The sequence below is a fragment of the Bombina bombina genome, chromosome 12, assembly GCF_027579735.1.
Source record: "Bombina bombina isolate aBomBom1 chromosome 12, aBomBom1.pri, whole genome shotgun sequence".
Taxonomy (NCBI): domain Eukaryota; kingdom Metazoa; phylum Chordata; class Amphibia; order Anura; family Bombinatoridae; genus Bombina; species Bombina bombina.
In genome coordinates, this window is record NC_069510.1 from 80,533,765 (window position 1) to 80,556,718 (window position 22,954).

The following is a 22,954-nucleotide window of genomic DNA, read 5'->3' on the forward strand; positions in this document are numbered from 1 at the left end:
GTAGTGACAGATAATCCCTTCTCAAGGCCTTCCTGAAGAAAATACAAAATCCTTGGAATCCTAACCTTACTCCAAGAATATCCCTTAGAATCACACCAATAAAGATATTTACGCCATATCTTATGGTAAATCTTTCTAGTGACAGGCTTACAAGCCTGAATCATAGTCTCAATGACCGACTCAGAAAATCCACGCTTAGCTAAAATCAGGCTTTCAATCTCCAAGCAGTCAGCTTCAGAAAAACAAGATTTGGATGGTGGAAGGGCCCCTGAAGAAGGTCCTTCCTCAACAGAAGTCTCCACGGAGGTAGAGATGACATTTCTACTAGATCCGCATACCAGATCCTGCAAGCCAACGCAGGAGCTTTAAGAATCACTGATGCTCTCTCCTGCTTGATCCGAGCGATGACTCGTGGAAGGAGAGCAAACGGAGGAAAGAGATAAGCCAACCTGAAGTTCCAAGGAACTGCCAGGGGGCGTCTATCAGACAAGCTTGAGGAACCCTCGACCTTGAGCCGTATCTTGGGAGCTTGGCGTTCTGACGAGACGCCATCAGATCCAATTCTGATAACCCCCATTTGGTTGTTAACCTGGAATACACTTCCGTATGGAGCTCCCACTCCCCGGAATGGAAAGTCTGTCTGCTCAGAAAATCCGCTTCCTAATTGTCCACTCCTGGAATGTGGATGGCAGGCAGACAGCAATTGTGGGCCTCCGCCCACTGAATGATCTGAGCCACCTCCTTCATGGCTAAGGAACTCTGAGTTCCTCCTTGGTGGTTGTCTGGAACCTGATGAACCGGGCTAGGGCCAGTTGAGGCCAAGCCGTCAAGGCATTGAAGATCGCCCTCAACTCCAGCATGTTTATGGGGAGAGCAGATTCCTCCTGAGACCAAAGTCCATGCTCCTTCAATGAGTCCCATACTGCACCCCCAACCCAAAAGGCTGGCGTCCGTGGTCACAATTACCCAAGAGGGTCTCTGAAAACACGTCCCCTAGGATAGATGTTCTTGAGACAGCCACCACAGTAGGGAGTCCTTTGTTGATTGATCCAGAACTATTCTCTGAGATAGATCTGTATAATCCCTGTTCCACTGAGCGAACATGCATAGCTGCAGAGGTCTCAAATTGAACCGAGCAAACGGAACTATGTCCATGGAAGCCACCATCAACCCGATTACCTCCATGCATTAGGCTACTGATGGTCGTGTCTCCGACTGTAGGGACAGGCAAGCGGATAGAATCTTGGCTCTTCTGACCTCCGTCAGAAAAATCTTCATAGCTAGAGAGTCTATAATGGTTCCTAAGAAGGTCACCCTTGTAGTCAGAACCAGAGAACTTTTCTCCAGATTGATCTTTGTATGAGATTCTGCTAGTTGAAAGGATGGCGCCTGAACCAGAATGTAGTCCAAATAGGGCGCCACTGCTATTCCCTGAGACCGAATTACCGCCAATAGAGCTCCCAGGACCTTTGAGAAGGTTCTGGGAGCTATGGCAAGGCCAAATGGAGGAGCTACAAATTGAAAATGTTTGTCTAGATAGGCAAACCTCAGATATTTGTGATGATCCCTGTGAATGGGAACGTGTAGGTACGCATCCTTCAGGTCTATGGTTGTCATGAATTGACCCTCTTGAACCAGGGGCAAGATGGAGTGGATAGTCTCCATCTTGAAAGACGGTACTCTGAGGAACTTGTTTAGTAACTTTAGATCTAGAATGTGTCTGAAAGTTCCCTCTTTTTTGGGAACAATAAACAGATTTGAGTGAAACCCGAGACCCTGTTCCTGACTTGGAACAGGCACTATCACTCCTAAGAGGGAAAGGTCCTGTACACATTTCAAGAACGCCTCTCTTTTTATCTGGTCTACAGATAATCTTGAGAGGTGGAAACTGCCTCTGGGAGGAAAGGTTTTGAACTCTAACTTGTACCCCAGAGAAACAATGTCAACTGCCCACGGGTCTGGGACATCTCGCGCCCAAGCCTGCGTGAACTGAGAGAGCCTGCCCCCCCACTTGATCCTATCCTGGATCGGGGGCAGTCCCTTCATGCTGACTTGGATTCAGCTGTGGGTTTCTTGGATTGCTTCCCCTTGTTCCAAGACTAACCTGGCTTGCAAGAGGGATTGGATTGCTCCTGCTTGGCAGATGCAGGGGAAGACTTACCTCTGAAGTTACGAAAGGAATGAAAATTAGTTTGACGTCCCTTTGACATGTTCTTCTAGTCTTGAGGCTGAAAGTATCCTTTACCACCTGTGATATTGGCGATAATCTCAGCCAAGGCTGGCCCAAACAAGGTCTTACCCTTGAAGGGTATAGCCAAGAGTTTGGACTTAGAAGAAACGTTCACAGACAGAGACTTAAGCCATAGTGCTCTACGCGCTAAAATAGCAAAGCCAGAAATTTTAGCTCCCAACTTAATGACTTGCAAAGAAGCGTCAGTTATAAAGGGAGTTTCAGCTTGTAAGGACTTGGACAAAGCATCAAACCAATAAGCAGCTGCACTGGTTACTGTAGCAATGCACACCGCCGGTTGCCATTGCAACCCCTGATGAGCATAAATCTTAATTAAAAAGGCCTCCAGTTTTTTTATCCCTAGGATCCTTAAACAAACAACTATCTTCAATAGGGATAGTAGTCCTCTTGGCCAAAGTGGAAATAGCCCATTCCACCTTAGGAACCAATTGCCACGACTCCTTGAAGGAGTCAGCTACCGGAAACATCTTCCTAAACACAGGGACACAGAGGGAGAAAATGGAATTCCTGGCCTCTCCCATTCCCAGTTGATAATCTTCGTGGCACGGTCTGGCACTGGAAATACCTCACTAGGAGAGGGGACATCAAAATATCTGCTAAATTTGCTACATTTTTTAGGGTTGACAACGACAGTCAGGATGGAGTCGTCCAAGGTAGCTAAAACCTCCATTAGTAAGACACAAAGGTGCTCAAGCTTGAATCTGAAGAAAACCACTTCAGCATTAGATGAAGGAATTACACTATCCGAATCTGAGATTTTACCCTCAGAGGCTACCGAAGTATCCTCCTCTTCCGACTTGTGCGAAGAGGGAGTCCGGTCAGCCTGTACAGGATCTGATACCTTATCTGATTCTATAATGTTCCTCTTATGCTTCACCCGCAGCATGGGAATAGCTGTTAATGCCTCAGATACCGCCGAGGATACCTGGGCAGCAATCTCAGTCTTTAAAAATACTCCGTCTGGAGTCAGAGAGGAACCGCAGGGAACTGCATGTGATTTCACTGCAGATTGGGTTATTACAGGGGAGACTGTGAAATCGTCTGGACAGCATCATCCTGAGGTAATGGTGGCTCAGAATCAAAAAAATGTTCCTATATAACAGAGTTCTATCTATACAAGAACTACAAAAAAGGTAAGGGTGGCTCTACTTGGGTATCCAAACAGAGTCTGCTCAGATTAGAATGGATAGACTCTAGATCCATTTACACAGAAATTAACACAAAAACTTTTGAAATTCTGATGTGAAAAGATATTACTGTCTCTTTAAATTTAAAAACAAAAACAGCAAACATTTTTTTTCTGTTCATTTTTTTTACTGTCTCTTTATCAATTATTACTTAAGAGTTATAAAAATAAACTTCCTCAGCACCTCTACACCTCAGCGTTATGCTGAGGTGCCTACCTGCTCCTAATGACTCTGATTGACAAACAGAGACTGTTGTAACTGTTTTCTGCGCTCCGTAGAAAGGATGAGATGCAACAGAGGCGGAAGTTAACAGAACGGCAGGGAACTGATACACTTTCTCCACCCCTCAACAAAACGGCGCTAAGATGAAAAACGGCGCGGATCGAGTCTAAGACACTTCACCTTAATGGCGTCAAGCCAGGAGTAGATGGCAAGGAAACTAAACCAGCCGTAAGTAACTCGCTACTAAACTAACGGTCTCTGCAAAAAACAACTGCACAAATAAGCAGTTCATTCTGCAGTTTCTGCAAGGAAGAACTGCATAAGTAAGCAGTGCACTCTGAGCCACCAATACAGGAAAATAAATACTCCTCCTATTTCCTACACAAACGCCCAGCAGTACCCTGCCCCTGCCATTAAAACAACCCTGTTCCCCGGGATTAACCCTTAAGAGTGCAGTGGTATGTGAAAGTGCCATAAGCGTTTTATAAAATAAAAATATAATTTATGCTTACCTGATAAATTCATTTCTCCTGTAGTGTAGTCAGTCCACGGGTCATCCATTACTTATGGGATTATAACTCCTCCCTAACAGGAAGTGCAAGAGGATCACCCAAGCAGAGCTGCTATATAGCTCCTCCCCTCTACATCATATCCAGTCATTCGACCGAAACCATACGAGAAAGGAGAAACTATAGGGTGCAGTGGTGACTGGAGTTTAATTAAAATTTAGACCTGCCGTAAAAAACAGGGCGGGCCGTGGACTGACTACACTACAGGAGAAATGAATTTATCAGGTAAGCATAAATTATATTTTCTCCTGTTAAGTGTAGTCAGTCCACGGGTCATCCATTACTTATGGGATACCAATACCAAAGCTAAAAGTACACGGATGACGGGAGGGACAGGCAGGATCTTTACACGGAAGGAACCACTGCCTGTAGAACCTTTCTCCCAAAAACAGCCTCTGAAGAAGCAAAAGTGTCAAATTTGTAAAATTTTGAAAAAGTGTGAAGTGAAGACCAAGTTGCAGCCTTGCAAATCTGTTCAACAGAGGCCTCATTCTTAAAGGCCCAAGTGGAAGCCACAGCTCTAGTAGAATGAGCTGTAATCCTTTCAGGAGGCTGCTGTCCAGCAGTCTCAAAGGCTAAACGTATTATGCTACGAAGCCAAAAAGAGAGAGAGGTAGCCGAAGCTTTTTGACCTCTCCTCTGTCCAGAATAAACGACAAACAGGGAAGAAGTTTGACGAAAATCTTTAGTTGCCTGCAAATAAAATTTCAGGGCACGGACGACGTCCAGATTGTGCAAAAGTCGTTCCTTCTTTGAAGAAGGGTTAGGGCACAATGATGGAACAACAATCTCTTGATTGATATTCTTGTTAGTGACTACCTTAGGTAAGAACCCAGGTTTAGTACGCAGAACTACCTTGTCTGAATGAAAAATCAGATAAGGAGAAACACAATGTAAGGCCGATAACTCAGAGACTCTTCGAGCCGAGGAAATAGCCATTAAAAACAGAACTTTCCAAGATAACAGCTTGATATCGATGGAATGAAGGGGTTCAAACGGAACACCTTGCAGAACGTTAAGAACTAAGTTTAAGCTCCACGGCGGAGCAACAGTCTTAAACACAGGCTTAATCCTAGCCAAAGCCTGACAAAAAGCCTGAACGTCTGGAACTTCTGCCAGACGTTTGTGTAAAAGGATAGACAGAGCTGAAATCTGTCCCTTTAACGAACTAGCAGATAAACCCTTTTCTAAACCTTCTTGTAGAAAAGACAATATCCTAGGAATCCTAACCTTACTCCATGAGTAACTCTTGGATTCGCACCAATATAAGTATTTATGCCATATTTTATGGTAAATTTTCCTGGTAACAGGTTTCCTAGCCTGTATTAAGGTATCAATCACTGACCCAGAGAATCCACGCTTTGATAGAATCAAGCGTTCAATCTCCATGCAGTCAGCCTCAGAGAAATTAGATTTGGATGTTTGAAAGGACCCTGAATCAGAAGGTCCTGTCTCAGAGGCAGAGACCATGGTGGACAGGACAACATGTCCACTAGATCTGCATACCAGGTCCTGCGTGGCCACGCAGGCGCTATTAGAATCACCGATGCTCTCTCCTGTTTGATCCTGGCAATCAATCGAGGAAGCATCGGGAAAGGTGGAAACACATAAGCCATGTTGAAGACCCAAGGTGCTGTCAGAGCATCTATCAGCACCGCTCCCGGGTCCCTGGACCTGGATCCGTAACAAGGAAGCTTAGCGTTCTGGCGAGACGCCATGAGATCCAGATCTGGTTTGCCCCAATGATGAAGCAGTTGGGCAAACACCTCCGGATGAAGTTCCCACTCCCCCGGATGAAAGGTCTGGCGACTTAGAAAATCCGCCTCCCAGTTCTCCACGCCTGGGATGTGGATCGCTGACAGGTGGCAAGAGTGAGACTCTGCCCAGCGAATTATCTTTGAGACTTCCATCATCGCTAGGAAACTCCTTGTTCCTCCTTGATGGTTGATGTAAGCCACAGTCGTGATGTTGTCAGACTGAAACCTGATGAACCTCAGAGTTGCTAACTGAGGCCAAGCCAGAAGAGCATTGAAAATTGCTCTTAATTCCAGAATGTTTATTGGAAGGAGTCTCTCCTCCTGAGTCCATGATCCCTGAGCCTTCAGGGAATTCCAGACTGCGCCCCAACCTAGAAGGCTGGCGTCTGTTGTTACAATCGTCCAATCTGGCCTGCGGAAGGGCATCCCCTTGGACAGATGTGGCCGAGAAAGCCACCATAGAAGAGAATCTCTGGTCTCTTGATCCAGATTTAGCAGAGGGGACAAATCTGAGTAATCCCCATTCCACTGACTTAGCATGCACAATTGCAGCGGTCTGAGATGCAGGCGCGCAAATGGTACTATGTCCATTGCCGCTACCATTAAGCCGATTACCTCCATGCACTGAGCCACTGACGGGTGTTGAATGGAATGAAGGACACGGCAAGCATTTAGAAGTTTTGATAACCTGTCCTCCGTCAGGTAAATTTTCATTTTTACAGAATCTATAAGAGTCCCTAGAAAGGGAACTCTTGTGAGTGGCAATAGAGAACTCTTTTCTACGTTCACCTTCCACCCATGCGACCTTAGAAATGCCAGAACTAACTCTGTATGAGACTTGGCAGTTTGGAAACTTGACGCTTGTATCAGAATGTCGTCTAGGTACGGAGCTACCGCTATGCCTCGCGGTCTTAGTACTGCCAGAAGAGAGCCCAGAACCTTTGTAAAGATTCTTGGAGCCGTAGCTAACCCGAAGGGAAGAGCTACAAACTGGTAATGCCTGTTTAGGAAGGCAAATCTTAGATACCGGTAATGATCCTTGTGAATCGGTATGTGAAGGTAGGCATCCTTTAAATCCACTGTGGTCATGTACTGACCCTCTTGGATCATGGGTAAGATGGTTCGAATAGTTTCCATTTTGAACGATGGAACTCTTAGGAATTTGTTTAGGATCTTTAAGTCAAAGATTGGTCTGAAGGTTCCCTCTTTTTTGGGAACCACAAACAGATTTGAATAGAATCCTTGCCCGTGTTCCGACCGCGGAACTGGGTGGATCACTCCCATTAGTAAGAGGTCTTGTACACAGCGTAGAAACGCCTCTTTCTTTATCTGGTTTGCTGATAACCTTGAAAGATGAAATCTCCCTTGTGGAGGAGAAGCTTTGAAGTCCAGAAGATATCCCTGAGATATGATCTCCAACGCCCAGGGATCCTGGACATCTCTTGCCCAAGCCTGGGCGAAGAGAGAAAGTCTGCCCCCCACTAGATCCGTTTCCGGATCGGGGGCCCTCACTTCATGCTGTCTTAGGGGCAGCAGCAGGTTTTCTGGCCTGCTTGCCCTTGTTCCAGGACTGGTTAGGTTTCCAGCCCTGTCTGTAGCGAGCAACAGTTCCTTCCTGTCTTGGAGCGGAGGAAGTTGATGCTGCTCCTGCCTTGAAGTTACGAAAGGCACGAAAATTAGACTGTTTAGCCTTTGGTTTGGCCCTGTCTTGAGGCAGGGCATGGCCCTTACCTCCAGTAATGTCAGTGATAATTTCTTTCAAGCCGGGCCCGAATAATGTCTGCCCTTTGAAAGGAATATTAAGCAATTTAGATTTAGAAGTCACATCAGCTGACCAGGATTTAAGCTACAGCGCTCTACGGAGTTCTTAGCCGTAAGTTTGGTTAAGTGTACTACGGCATCAGAAATAAATGAATTAGCTAGCTTAAGGGCTTTAAGCTTGTTCATAATCTCATCCAATGGAGCTGTGCTAAGGGTCTCTTCCAGAGACTCAAACCAGAATGCCGCCGCAGCAGTGACAGGCGCGATGCATGCAAGGGGTTGTAATATAAAACCTTGCTGAACAAACATTTTCTTAAGGTAACCCTCTAACTTTTTATCCATTGGATCTGAAAAAGCACAGCTATCCTCCACCGGGATAGTGGTGCGCTTAGCCAGAGTAGAAACTGCTCCTTCCACCTTAGGGACCGTCTGCCATAGGTCCCGTGTGGTGGCGTCTATTGGAAACATTTTTCTAAATATAGGAGGGGGTGAAAAGGGCACACCGGGTCTATCCCACTCCTTGTTAACAATTTCTGTAAGCCTTTTAGGTATAGGAAAAACGTCAGTACACGCCGGTACCGCAAAATATTTATCCAGCCTACATACTTTCTCTGGAATTGCAACCGTGTTACAATCATTCAGAGCCGCTAATACCTCCCCTAGTAATACACGGAGGTTCTCAAGCTTAAATTTAAAATTTGAAATCTCTGAATCCAGTTTACTTGGATCAGATCCGTCACCCACAGAATGAAGCTCTGAGTCCTCATGTTCTGCAAATTGTGACGCAGTATCAGACATGGCTCTATTATTATCAGCGCACTCTGTTCTTACCCCAGAGTGATCGCGTTTACCTCTTAATTCTGGCAATTTAGATAGTACTTCAGTCATAACATTAGCCATGTCTTGCAAAGTGATTTGTATGGGCCGCCCTGATGTACTTGGCGCCACAATATCACGCACCTCCTGAGCGGGAGGCGAAGGTACTGACACGTGAGGAGAGTTAGTCGGCATAACTTCCCCCTCGTTGTCTGGTGATATTTTTTTAACATATAAAGTTTGACTTTTATTCAAAGTAACATCTATACATTGAGTGCACAAATTTCTATTGGGCTCCACATTGGCCTTTAAACATAGTGAACAAACAGATTCATCTGTGTCAGACATGTTTAAACAGACTAGCAATAACACTAGCAAGCTTGGAAAAAACTTTTAAATAAATTTACAAGCTATATAAAAAACGCTACTGCGCCTTTAAGAAACATAAAAATGTGACACAGTTGAATTAACAATGAACCAAATATGTTAAAACAACCAAATTTTAACAGAAAATGTATAAAGTTAGCAGAGGATTGCACCCACCAGCAAAAGGATGATTAACCCCTTAATACCCAAAACGGATAACAGTTGAAATAATAAACGTTTTTATCACAGTCAAACACACTGTCACAGGTCTGCTGTGACTGATTACCTCCCTCAAAACTAGTTTTGGAGACCCCTGGGCCCTGTAGAGACGTCCCGGATCATGGAGGAAGAAATAGGAAGACTGTGACTAAATTTTTTACTGCGCAATAAAGCGCTAAAATAGGCCCCTCCCACTCATATTACAACAGTGGGGAAGCTCAGTAAACTGTTTTTATTCAGAAAAAAACGACAGCCATGTGGTAAAAATCATGCCCATAAAGTTTTATCACCAAGTACCTCAGAAAAAACGATTAACATGCCAGTAAACGTTTTAAAAATTGAAAATTATGAAGTGTTATTAATAAGCCTGCTGCTAGTCGCTTTCACTGCAGTGCAGGCTCAAATATTACTTTAATATTGACAGTATTTTCTTAGTGAAATTCCATTCCCCAGAAATACCTCAGAGTATACATACATACATATCAGCCTGATACCAGTCGCTACTACTGCATTTAAGGCTGCACTTACATTACATCGGTATTAGCAGTATTTTCTCAGTCAATTCCATTCCTTAGAAAATAATTTACTGCACATACCTCCTTGCAGGTGGGCCCTGCATGCTATCCCCTGTTCTGAAGTTACCTCACTCCTCAGAATGGCCGAGAACAGCAAGTGGATCTTAGTTACGACCGCTAAGATCATAGACAAACTCAGGCAGATTCTTCTTCTAATGCTGCCTGAGAACAAACAACACACTCCGGTGCCGTTTAAAATAACAAACTTTTGATTGAAGAAATAAAAACTAAGTTTAACACACCACAGTCCTCTCACACGTCCTATCTTTAGTTAGGTGCAAGAGAATGACTGGATATGACGTAGAGGGGAGGAGCTATATAGCAGCTCTGCTTGGGTGATCCTCTTGCACTTCCTGTTAGGGAGGAGTTATAATCCCATAAGTAATGGATGACCCGTGGACTGACTACACTTAACAGGAGAAATGGCACTTACCTGCATTCATGACTGTCCGGCAGGAGGACAGTCCCCATGGTATGAGAGGAAGCCACTTCTCACAGAGACCTAGGATTAAAAAATGGACAGAGTAAACCTTCTCTGGCATTTTACATTGGGCAGCAATCTGTTAGAAAAACTCAGTGAGGCCCACCCCACAAGTTCCTAACTGCTTTAAAGCCACCACAGCAAAGTTGTGTCGGGTGTTGACTGTCCCTGATTCAGATAGGGCATGCAATTTAAATAACTTTCCAATTTACTTTTATTATCAAATTTGCTTTGTACTTTTGGTATTCTTGTTGAAAGCTAAACCTAGGTAGGCTTATAAACTGATTTCTAAGCCATTGAACCGCCTCTTATCCCAAGGCATTTTGACAGTTTTTCACAGCTAGACATTGATAGTTCATGCGTATTATAAGATAACATTGTCCTCACTCACGTGGAGTTATTTAAGAGCCAGCACTGATCAGCTAAAGTACAAGTCTATCAAAAGATCTGAGATAAGGGGGCAGTCAGAAGAGGCTTAGATACAAGGTAATCACAGAGGTAAAAAGTGTATTAATATAACAGTGTTGGTTATGCAAAACTGGGGAATGGGTAATAAAGGGATTATCTATCTTTTTAAACAATAACAATTTTCAAGTAGACTGTCCCTTTAACAGGTGTACTTATGAGCTGTAAACCACGTCAGCAGGAACACACATTCACAAGAAAGAAGTCACCTACATAAGCAGCAAAACACATTCATAACCAGGGCATCAGAAATATCACTATAGCTTACTAGTCATGAAAAAAAGCTTACAAGTCAACAAAGAAAAGTTAGAAGTCTACTCTATGTTAAAGACAAGCAAAAGCCAACATTCTAACTTATCTGCTGCCATTTCTTATTAGTCTGGATCAGAGGAAGCTTCCTGTCCTGTTCATAATATTAGGCACTGTCATTAAAAAACTGTCATCACACATCAACTATAACACACTTTCATTATATGCAACATCATCTTTAACACCCATCTGCAGGTAAACATTAGGAGCTGACTGCTCAGGAGGAACCCCTGTCCCACAGAGCTTAGGTTCTGAAGTTCAGGCAAGGGGTTGCTTCAGGACACGTATGAGGATATGGCAGTCAGGTTCACCGGCTGGTTCAGTTTCTCTAATTCAAAGGGACATAAACCCCCCAAATTTGATTCAAATAGAGCATAAAACTTTCCAGCTTACGTATATTATCTAATTTGCTTCATTCTCTAGGTATTCTTTGTTCAAAGGCAGGGAGGTAACCTCAGGGGCATGCATGTTTCTGCAGCACTTTTCCTGCCATGTAGTGCTCCAGACATGTGCCAACTACCTTCCTAGGTATCTCTCTTTAACAAAGAATATCATGAGAATGAAACACGTTTTATAATAGAAGTTGTAAAAACTTTTTTAAACTGTATGCTCTGTCCGAATCAAGAACTATGACTGTTAAAAGTATTTACTTAAAACCCCGCCCAGATCTGTTGATCACATGACCCAATTTAAAGCCAGATTACAAGTGGAGCGCTAAATATCTCTTTCATAAATGCGATATTTGCGCTCCACTTTGTAATACCAGTGCACACTAATGCGTTTCAATTGCTAAGAAGCATTGCGCTCATGAGAGCACGCTTCCATAGGCTCCAGAGACGACATCAGAACTTCAGCGCAGTGAAGTGGGTAAGTAGCGCAGCGATGGCAGCAATTTTAACTCCTTAACGACCAAGGATGTGCCAGGCACGTCCTCCAAAGGGTGTCAGTTAATGACCAAAGACCTGCCTGGCAAGTCCTCTGGGGTTTCAAACGCTGGAAGCTATCGTGATCGCTTCCAGATGCTTTCAGGGTATTGCAGTGATGCCTCGATATTGAGGCATCCTGCAATACCATTTTTTTACCCACCGATGCAGAGAGAGCCACTCTGTGGCCGTCTCTGCATCAGCCAGCGATGGTACCGATTGTGCGTGGGTGGGAGCCTCAGCAGGGAGGTGGGTGGGTCGGCCCATCGCTGATCCACTTCCTCTTCCTGTCAGGCCAGATGATTGTGCCGGTAGCGGGTGGGCAGGAGCGCGCACGGGTGGGCGGAAGCGGGTGGGACTGGGACTGCTACACTACAAAAAAGTGTAAGGGATAGAGGGAGAGGGGGGAATAAATGTTTGGAAAGGGATGTAGGAGGGGGAGGGGGGAATAAAAAAATAAATAAAACTTCAATTTATTTTAGCAAACTGGGAACTGGCAGACAGCTGCCAGTATCCAAGATGGCGGCAAATAGGTAGAGGGGGAGGGTTAAAGAGGTGTTTGGGGGGGGCATCAGAGAGGTTGGGGGCTAAGGGGGGATCCAACACTGCAGAATAACTATTATATATTATATATATATATTTTATATATATATATATATATATATATATATATATATATATATATATATATATATATATATATATATTTTATTTTAGTACTGGCAGACTTTCTGCAGGTACTTAAGATGGTGGTGACAATTGTGAGGTAAGGGAGGGAAGAGAGCTGTTTGAGGGGGGTCAGGGAGGGATCAGGGGGTTGGGTGTGTCAGGTGGGAGGCTGATCTCTACACTAAAGCTAAAATTAACCCTACAAGCTACCTAATTAACCCCTTAACTGCTGGGCATAATACAAGTGTGGTGCACAGCGGCATTTAGCGGCCTTCTAATTAACAAAAAGTAATGCCAAAGCCATATATCTCTGCTATTTCTGAACAAAGAGGATCTCAGAGAAGCATTTACAACCATGTGTGCCATGATTACATTAACTGTTTGTAAATAATTTCAGTTAGAAACCTAAAATTGTGAAAAAGTTAACGATTGTTTTTATTTGATCGCAATTGGCGGTGAAATGGTGGCATGAAATATACCAAAAGGGTCCTAGCTCAATACTTTGGGTTGTCTACTACACTACACTAAAGCTAAAATTAACCCTACAAACTCACTTCAAGCTACCTAATTAACCCCTTCACTGCTGGGCATAATACAAGTGTGGTGCGCAGCGGCATTTAGCGGCCTTCTAATTACCAAAAAGCAATGCCAAAGTCATAAATATCTGCTATTTCTGAGCAAAGGGGATCCCAGAGAAGCATTTACATCCATTTGTGCCATAATTGCACAAGCTGTTTGTAAATAATTTAAAACCTAAAGTTTGTGAAAAAGTTAATGATTTTTTTTATTTGATCGCATTTGGCGGTGAAATGGTGGCATGAAAAATACCAAAATGGGCCCAGATCAATACTTTGGGTTGTCTACTAAAAAAAATATATATACATGTGAATAATTATTCAGGGATTCCTGACAGATATCATTATTCCAATGTAACTATAGCTAATTTTGAAAAAAATAGTTTGGAAATAGAAAAGTGCTACTTGTACTTATTGCCCTCAGGACAAAATTTAGAAACTATTTAGCATGGGTGTTTTTTGGTGGTTGTAGATGTGTAACAGATTTTGGGGGTCAAAGTTAGAAAATGTTTTTTATTTTCCATTTTTTTAATCATATTTTATAATTTTTTTATAGTAAATTATAAGATATGATGAAAATAATGGTATCTTTAAAAAGTCAATTTGTTGGCGAGAAAAACGGTATATAATATGTGTGGGTACAGTAAATGAGTACAAGAAAAAATACAGCTAAACACAAACACAGCAGAAATTTAAAAATAGCCTGGTCCCAAACGGTAAGAAAATTGAAATGTGCTGTGGTCACTAAGGGGTTAAACATATATGTATATGATTATATACATATATATTTATGAGTTAATATGTGTATATACACATATTCAAACAGACACAAATATATATTTACTGGTAACACACAGTTCCCATAGACCGCATTGTATAAGCACTTTTCAGTGCCGTTTTTTTTTCTAACACCCCACTTCCACCACATTTACCCCCAAAATACTGCCTAGTGCTGTAATTTTATTACAAAATAAAGATGCTGCCATCTTTTATTTTTAATAAAATACACTATCAGGCCATTTGGAGCAGATTTATAAAATTAACCAGAGATCTGGTTAACAACTAGCCACTTGTAATGGCTGATTAATTATCGCAAGCCTGTAAACGGCAAATTTGCGGGCACGCAATAATTTAGCGCTCCACTTCCAATCTAGCCCTTAAGGTTTTTGTCAAGGTTCATTATGTTCTTATGCCAAACTTACAATGGGAAACGGAGGTAATATTTGCATGAAATTTGCTCATTTTAGTTGTACAGTATTGTAAGCGTTAATGAAATAGAATATACTGATATGCAATAACAGATGCTAGAATTTGAAAGCTAGACAATTAATTAGACGACTGTGATGACTGTTTGTTCATAAAGGGATTTTCCCAGATGCCTTCAGTTTAGGGAAAGGATGATACACAGGACAGATTAATATATATATAAAGAGGTAATCAAGGTGTTACTTCTGCTTACTTGAGTGGTGACTCAGAGAGAAGGGAGAGGCAGATGGTTTTTGTTAAACTAGAAAAACCAGCATGGTCATGATAAAGAGGAAGGGAGGAATAACGATAGTAGGAAAGTGAGAAGAGTGATAAACAAAGATTTGTAAAGAGAAAGAGAAAATTAGACAAATACGGGAGGGTGAGAGAAAATGGTATGGGATAGAGAAAGAGTCCAATAAAGAAGGGTAAAGAGATCATGGAGAGGGGGAAAACTGAGGAGAAATGATAAAAGAAAAGGGAAAAGAGAGGGGGAATAGAAAAATCTACAGAAGAAGGTGGAAAGAGAGAGATAAGGGAAAGAGAGAGGAAGGGTCGATTTAGAGAAGATTGGAGGAGCATGAAAAAAGATGGAGGATGAAAAGACAAAGGAAGGGTGAGGGAAACAACAGGAGGGAGAAAAGAGAGAATAAGAAGGGAAGGGAGGGAGATTGAAAAGACAAAGGAAGGGTGAGGGAAACAACAGGAGGGAGAAAAGAGAGAATAAGAAGGGAAGGGAGGGAGATTGAAAAGACAAAGGAAGGGTGAGGGAAAGAAAGGGAGGGAGAAAAGAGAGAATTAGGGGTCTATTAATCAAAGGCTTCGCCCCCCTACAACTGCAAGTTCTCACAGCTGTCCTCTTAGGTGGCGACACACATCGCCAAAAAGTAACCCGATCGAGTATGATCGGGTTGATTGACACCTCCCTGCTGGCGATCACAAGAGCTGCTGGTGCAATGCTGAATACAGAGAGCATATTGCTCTCTACATTCAGCGAGGTCTGGCGGACTTGATCCGCACTGTCGGATCAGGTCCGCAAGACCTTTGATATGCAAAGAGTGAGCAGGAAGGGAGATGTAGATAGGAAGAAGATGGGACAATACAGATAGTAATGAGGCTAAGGGAAGATGAGAGGAGAAAAGCAGAGAGTAAATACTGTGGGAGAAAGGGAATCAGACAAAGGAAGAGGAGCAGCCACTGAATGTTACTGATAGGCCTTGGTCATCTAGGCCTGTGGTAGCAAAGTTTGAGGGGTTGTCCTGTGTCCCCCCAGCCCTGTGCTCTCCAAATGTTTTATTTATTAATTGTATTATTTTATTATATAATGATCCTTGGATACAAGACCCCTCCATGCATCAACAGCCTCTGATTGTGAGAAATATTGAGGCAAACAAGTGCTACAACTTTTAGGGATAGGCGTTAGAATTCCCAGTGCCTAGGGCAGCACAATAATGATTCTTTTTCATTTAGATTTAACTCGGAGATAAATATTTTAGCTTTAATAGGACACACTTTGAGATGGGACGTTGGGTATTTTGGAGCAGGCTGGTATATAGTCATTATTTATTATAGTCATTATTTTGTCTGCTTTCCTATAAAATGTGTTTGTGTAAAAAAAATTCCCCCGACCCTAGAACAACCAAAAGGTAACTTAAATAACCCAGGTTTCCTTCAAAATGCAATAAATTGCCTGAAACAGCTAGAAAATAGACAGAAATTGCTTAGACCAGTGGACAAATTAGCCACAATTAAGGGAGATACGGTAAACATACTTACCGAGTGGTAGTTCAGTACCTAATTTTAACCATACACACAACTTTAACCACCCTGAAAGCTATATTTTGGGTAGCTACAAGACCCAGTCAGGGACTGTAAACTGGCAAACAAACTCTGGAGCATTTCTGCCACACTGTAACTCTGATATAAAAATGTGCTTTCAAGCACTAATTGAATAGTGAATGCCAATTAAATCTCATATATCTCATGAAACTCACCTGTCATTATATTGTAATTTCAGAAAAGTGAAAAACAAAGATGAAGATATATCAACTTAATTATAAACTCAGCACACACAAAAAATCTAATATTACAGTTGACCTTTACTAAGTGGCTTTATTTAATCCATCTGCTTTTGCCAATTGAAGTATCAAAATACATCTTCCTAAGAAAAGTAGTCGCATTGGAAGAAATTTTATCTGTTGGGAAAGAGCTCACTAAAATATGTAGTCACAATGGTTCTTGGTAACTGTTTTTAAAAGAGTATTTTGTAATTAATAGGAGATTAGATATGGGAAGCTATAAGTTGAAACTCTGAGGAGCTATTTTTAAATAATATTTCATCTAATTATGAGAAATGTTTACAACAGTGATTTTACTCACATATAGGCTTTGTAGTTATTTCCAATTTTTTGGATGCGGACGTCATATTTTGCATCTATAAAAGGCTCCGATGTAGCATAGGTCTTTGTTAATGCGACAACGCTAGCGATGTCCTGGAAATCGTACTGATTATCTACTTTGACCTGGAAAAAAAAACAACAAGATGGTATAAGTGGAAAATGAAGAGAGTCAGTACAAAACTGGAAAAAGAGAATAAGGATGCAGTTGCTGTGGTAGAATAGATAGGGTGGAAATAAGTTGAAGAGAGAAAAGAAAAAGTAGATATAAAAGAGAACAGCAATTTACTGACTGGTACTATAGAATTGTTCATGAGGATGTGATTAAAAATATACAAGCAGTCCCAACTTGTTCCCAGGTATTCTGGATCTATATATCCTGTGGCTCTCTTGGGCTGTTTTATGCAGAAAAGCTGGTCTAGAGTGGTTGTCCCCAGCAGTGTCCAAATTAAAAGTTGTAACCAATAAAGGGCTAGATTTAGGGCTCCTGTTTGAGCATTAACTCTGCTAGAACTTTTAGCGCACGTCGGGTAGTGCTTGCATTAAAAGTTAAAAGTGTGTGCAAGAGTGAAACCTGACGCAAGGAAAGAGTGACCTTGTTACTGTATTCTTCCCATAGACTTCAATGGGCATGCAAACTGAAAAACCTAACACCCATACGTGTGCGCTAGCCCAAACTGAGCTAACCCAAACATTGAAATATGTATAATGTTTATATTTAAATATATATTTCTATATACATCTGTATATATACCTATACCTGTATATATACATATAGATATATAGGCAACGATTTAAATTTAAATTTAAAAAATTATTCAGATATATACAGAAATATAGAAATATAAATATTACATTTATTTCTATGTAAAGAACATTGGAATGTATGATATGCGAATTGTGAATTGGGTATAGAGATGTCAAGTTAGCGCACTTGAAAACAGTTATCTTAAGGCGCATTATGTAAATATTAAATATAAAAATAATGTAAAAAATTATAATAATGATTAATTATTATTTAAGAGGTTCTGAAAAAATTCTAAAAATCACACACCTAGATTACGAGTTTTGCGCTAAACAGGGTATAAAACGCCAAAAAGTTGCGTTATTTCACCCTCCATATCGCTGCCATTATGAGTTACTGAAAAGCCTCCTTGTGCGTACGATATGGTGGCGTTAAGCTTCATACCACACAAAATCCAAGGGCTGCTTTGACGTGCTTGTGCACGCTTTCCCCCATAGATATCAATGGGGAGAGAGTGTTAGAAAAACACCCGAAGTGCAGAATGAAAATTCTCCGTAACGCAACCCCATTGATGTCTATAGGGAAAAAAAGTTAAGTTTAAACCTTAACATAAACCCCTAGTCTAAACACCCCTAATCTGCTGCCCCCGACATCGCCGACACCTAAATAAAGTTATTAGCCCCTAGGCCCCTATTTATCAACCTGTCAACTTACTTGCATTCGCCGGCACCAATACGCTCGCCCAAGATCGCCTAACATCGCTGCCGCGGACCTGAATACAATCTCCAAAGTTACCAAAAAAGCTGTCAAAAAGCTGCACACCAAGTACGGGGCGATGAGCAGCGGACTGTTGTTAACTAACAGTCATCGATCTCGCTGCTCTTCGGCTTTTCCCCAGCTTTATTGGTGTACTGTCATTAAACACCCACACTATACTAAACTGTTTAACCCCTATACCGCCGTTCCCGGACCCCGCCGCAACTAAATAAAGTTATTAACCCCTAAACCGCCGCTCCTGGAGTCCACCGCCACCAACATTATACTTATTAACCCCTAATCTGCCGCCACCTACATAACACTTATTAACCCCTAATCTGCCATCCCCAACGTCGCTGCCACTATATTAAATGTATTAACCCCTAAACCTAAGTCGAACCCTAAACCTAACACCCCCTAACTTAAATCTATTTTAAATAAATATAAATAAAATTACTATCATTAACTACATTATTCCTATTTAAAACTAAATACTTACCTGTAAAATAAACCCTAAGATAGTTACAATATAATTTTTTACAGGCAAGTTTGTATTTATTTTAACTAGGTAGAATAGTTATTAAATAGCTATTAACTATTTAATAACTACCTAGCTAAAATAAATACAAAAGTACCTGTAAAATAAAACCTAACCTAAGTTACAATTACACCTAACACTACACTATAATAAAATAAATTCAAAACATTTAACTAAATTATATACAACTAGTACTAAAGCCAGTGTACACGGGCCATTTTTTGCAGTACAGCGGTCCCACCCCTTGCTCTCTCCCCCCTCTCTTTTGCTCTCTCTTCCCCCTCTCTTTTGCTTTCTCTCCCCCCTCTCTTTTGCTTTCTCTCCCCCCTCTCCTTTGCTCTCTCTCTCCCCTCTTTTGCTCTCTCTCTCCCCTCTTTTGCTCTCTCTCTCCCCTCTTTGGCTCTCTCCCTCCTTTCTTTTGCTCTCTCTCCCCCCTCTTTGGCTCTCCCCCCCCTCTTTGGCTCTCCTCCCCCCTCTTTGGCTCCCCCCCCCCCCTTTGGCTCTCTCCCCTCTTTTGCTCTCTCTCCTCTTTGGCTCTCTTTCCTCTTTGGCTCTCTCTCTCCCCCCTCTTTGGCTCTCCCCTCCCCTTTGGCTCCCCCCCTTTGGCTCTCTCCCCACCCCCTTTGGCTCTCTCTCCACTCTTTGGCTCTCTCCCTCCTCTTTTGTTCTCTCCCTCCTCTTTGGCGCTCTCCCCCCCCCTCTTTGTCTCTCTCTCCCTCCTCTTTGTCTCTCTCCCCTCTTTTGCTCTCCTCTTTGGCTCTCTTTCCTCTTTGGCTCTCTCTCCTCTTTGGCTCTCCCCCCCTTTAGCTCTCCCCCCCCCTTTGGCTCTCCCCCCCCCTTTGGCTCTCTCCCCCCTCTTTGGCTCTCTCTCCCCCCTCTTTGGCTCTCTCTCCCCCCTCTTTGGCTCTCTCTCCCCCCTCTTTGGCTCTCTCTCCCCCCTCTTTGGCTCTCTCTCCTCTTTCTCTTTCCTCTTTGGCTCTCTTTCCTCTTTGGCTCTCTCTCCTCTTTGGCTCTCTCTCTCCCCCCTCTTTTGCCCTTCTCCCCCCCTCTTTGGCCCTTCTCCCCCCCCCCCTCTCCTGCTCCCTCTCTGGCTCTGTCTTCACATCGCGGGACCCCGCCCAGCCACGCACCATTGCGGCGACACCCGCCCAGCCACGCCCCTCGCGACGTCCGGCCACGCCCCCATCGCAATGCTCCCGTCGGCCACAAACAGCTGTGAGGTCTGGGGAGCGCATGGCTGCTTCTCACGCGGCAGACCTCACAGCTGTTGAGTAGCTTGCGCTCCATATCTCTTGCCACAGGCTGTTTCAATCAGCTTACCTCGCGCTCCCCAGACCTCACAGCTGTTTGTGTACCTCGGGCTCCCTATCTCACAGCTGTCACTCACCTCTCCAAGCCGACAATGATTAAGGCCAGGTGTGTTTGTCCGCGCGCAGTCTCTACTGCGCATGACGGCTTCAGACACACTTGGCCTTTTATAATATAGGATTATCTAAAGTACAAAAAAAACAAAACACTAAATTACAGAAAATAATAAACAAATTACAGAAATGTAAACTAATTACACCTAATCTAAAAGGCCTATCAAAATAAAAAAAGCCCCCCCCCCCAAAAAAAAAACCTAGCCTAAACTAAACTACCAATAGCCCTTAAAAGGGCCTTTTGCGGGGCATTGCCCCAAAGTAATCAGCTCTTTTACCTGTAAAAAAAACAGTAAAACCCACCGCCCACACAACCAACACCCCAAAAACAGAATTTATGCTTACCTGATAAATTACTTTCTCCAACGGTGTGTCCGGTCCACGGCGTCATCCATTACTTGTGGGATATTCTCCTCCCCTACAGGGAAAGGCAAGGAGAGCACACAGCAAGAGCTGTCCATATAGCTCCCCCTCTGGCTCCGCCCCCCAGTCATTCGACCGACGGCTAGGAGAAAAAGGAGAAACTATAGGGTGCCGTGGTGACTGTAGTGTATAAAGAAAAAGAAAAAAATTTCAAACCTGATTAAAAAACCAGGGCGGGCCGTGGACCGGACACACCGTTGGAGAAAGTAATTTACCAGGTAAGCATAAATTCTGTTTTCTCCAACATTGGTGTGTCCGGTCCACGGCGTCATCCATTACTTGTGGGAACCAATACCAAAGCTTTAGGACACGGATGAAGGGAGGGAGCAAATCAGGTTACCTAAACAGAAGGCACCACAACTTGCAAAACCTTTCTCCCAAAAACAGCCTCCGAAGAAGCAAAAATATCAAATTTGTAAAATTTGGCAAAAGTGTGCAGAGAAGACCAAGTCGCTGCCTTACATATCTGATTAACAGAAGCCTCGTTCTTGAAGGCCCATGTGGAAGCCACAGCCCTAGTGGAGTGAGCTGTGATTCGTTCAGGAGGCTGCCGTCCGGCAGTCTCATAAGCCAATTGGATAATGCTTTTCACCCAGAAAGAAAGAGAGGTAGCAATAGCTTTTTGTCCTCTCCTCTTACCAGAGTAAACGACAAACAAGGATGAGGTTTGTCTAAAATTCTTTGTTGCTTCTAAATAGAACTTTAAAGCACGGACTACATCTAAATTGTGTAACAAACGTTCCTTCTTTGAAACTGGATTCGGGCACAGAGAAGGAACAACTATTTCCTGGTTAATATTCTTGTTGGAAACAACTTTTGGAAGAAAACCAGGCTTGGTACGCAAAATAACCTTATCTGAATGGAACACCAGATAGGGTGGATCACACTGCAAAGCAGATAATTCAGAAACTCTTCTAGCAGAAGAAATAGCAACCAAAAACAGAACTTTCCAAGATAGCAACTTGATATCTATGGAATGTAAGGGTTCAAACGGAACCCCCTGAAGAACTGAAAGAACTAAATTTAGACTCCAAGGAGGAGTCAAGGGTCTGTAAACAGGTTTGATTGTGACCAAAGCCTGTACAAAAGCTTGTACCTCTGGCACAGCTGCCAGTCGTTTGTATAACAAGACAGATAAAGCAGAAATCTGTCCTTTTAGAGAACTCGCTGACAATCCCTTATCCAAACCTTCTTGGAGAAAGGAGAGGATCTTAGGAATTTTAATCTTACTCCAGGAGAATCCCTTGGATTCACACCAACAGATATATCTTTTCCATATTTTATGGTAAATCTTTCTAGACACAGGTTTTCTGGCTTGGACCAGAGTATCTATCACTGAATCTGAAAACCCACGCTTGGATAAAATCAAACGTTCAATTTCCAAGCAGTCAGCTGCAGAGAAATTAGATTTGGATGTTCGAATGGACCTTGTACTAGAATATCCTGTCTCAAAGGTAGCTTCCATGGTGGAGCCGATGACATATTCACCAGGTCTGCATACCAAGTCCTGCGCGGCCACGCAGGAGCTATCAGAATCACCGAGGCCTTCTCCTGTTTGATCCTGGCTACAAGCCTGGGAAGGAGAGGGAACGGTGGAAACGCATAAGCTAGGTTGAACGACCAAGGCGCCACTAATGCATCCACTAGAGTGGCCTTGGGATCCCTGGATCTGGACCCGTAGCAAGGAACCTTGAAGTTCTGACGAGACGCCATCAGATCCATGTCTGGAATGCCCCATAATTGAGTCAACTGGGCAAACACCTCCGGGTGGAGTTCCCACTCCCCCGGATAGAAAATCTGACGACTCAGATAATCCGCCTCCCAGTTGTCTACTCCTGGGATGTGGATTGCAGATAGGTGGCAGGAGTGATCCTCCGCCCATTTGATGATCTTGGATACCTCTCTTATCGCCAAGGAACTCCTTGTTCCTCCCTGATGGTTGATGTAAGCTACAGTCGTCATGTTATCTGACTGGAATCTTATGTATCCGGCCTTCGCTAGATGAGGCCAAGCCCGGAGAGCATTGAATATCGACTAACACCACAAACTCCTCACCATCCCCGTGGAGATGCTACTTGTTCAGAGCGGCAAGGAGAATGACTGGGGGGCGGAGCCAGAGGGGGAGCTATATGGACAGCTCTTGCTGTGTGCTCTCCTTGCCTTTCCCTGTAGGGGAGGAGAATATCCCACAAGTAATGGATGACGCCGTGGACCGGACACACCAATGTTGGAGAAATAAATACTAACTAAAAAAAACTAAGCTCCCCATTGCCCTGAAAAGGGCA

General features: G+C 43.1%; 1 protein-coding gene across 1 annotated transcript in view; it reads right to left on the reverse strand.

Moving 5' to 3' along the window:
• Nucleotides 1–22,954, reverse strand: part of SYN1 (synapsin I) — a 437,372-nt gene that overhangs the window by 116,115 nt on the left and 298,303 nt on the right. The window contains exon 7 of the mRNA XM_053695581.1: nucleotides 16,770–16,912. Coding sequence (XP_053551556.1) covers nucleotides 16,770–16,912 — 143 coding nt within the window. The remainder of the gene's footprint in view (nucleotides 1–16,769; nucleotides 16,913–22,954) is intronic.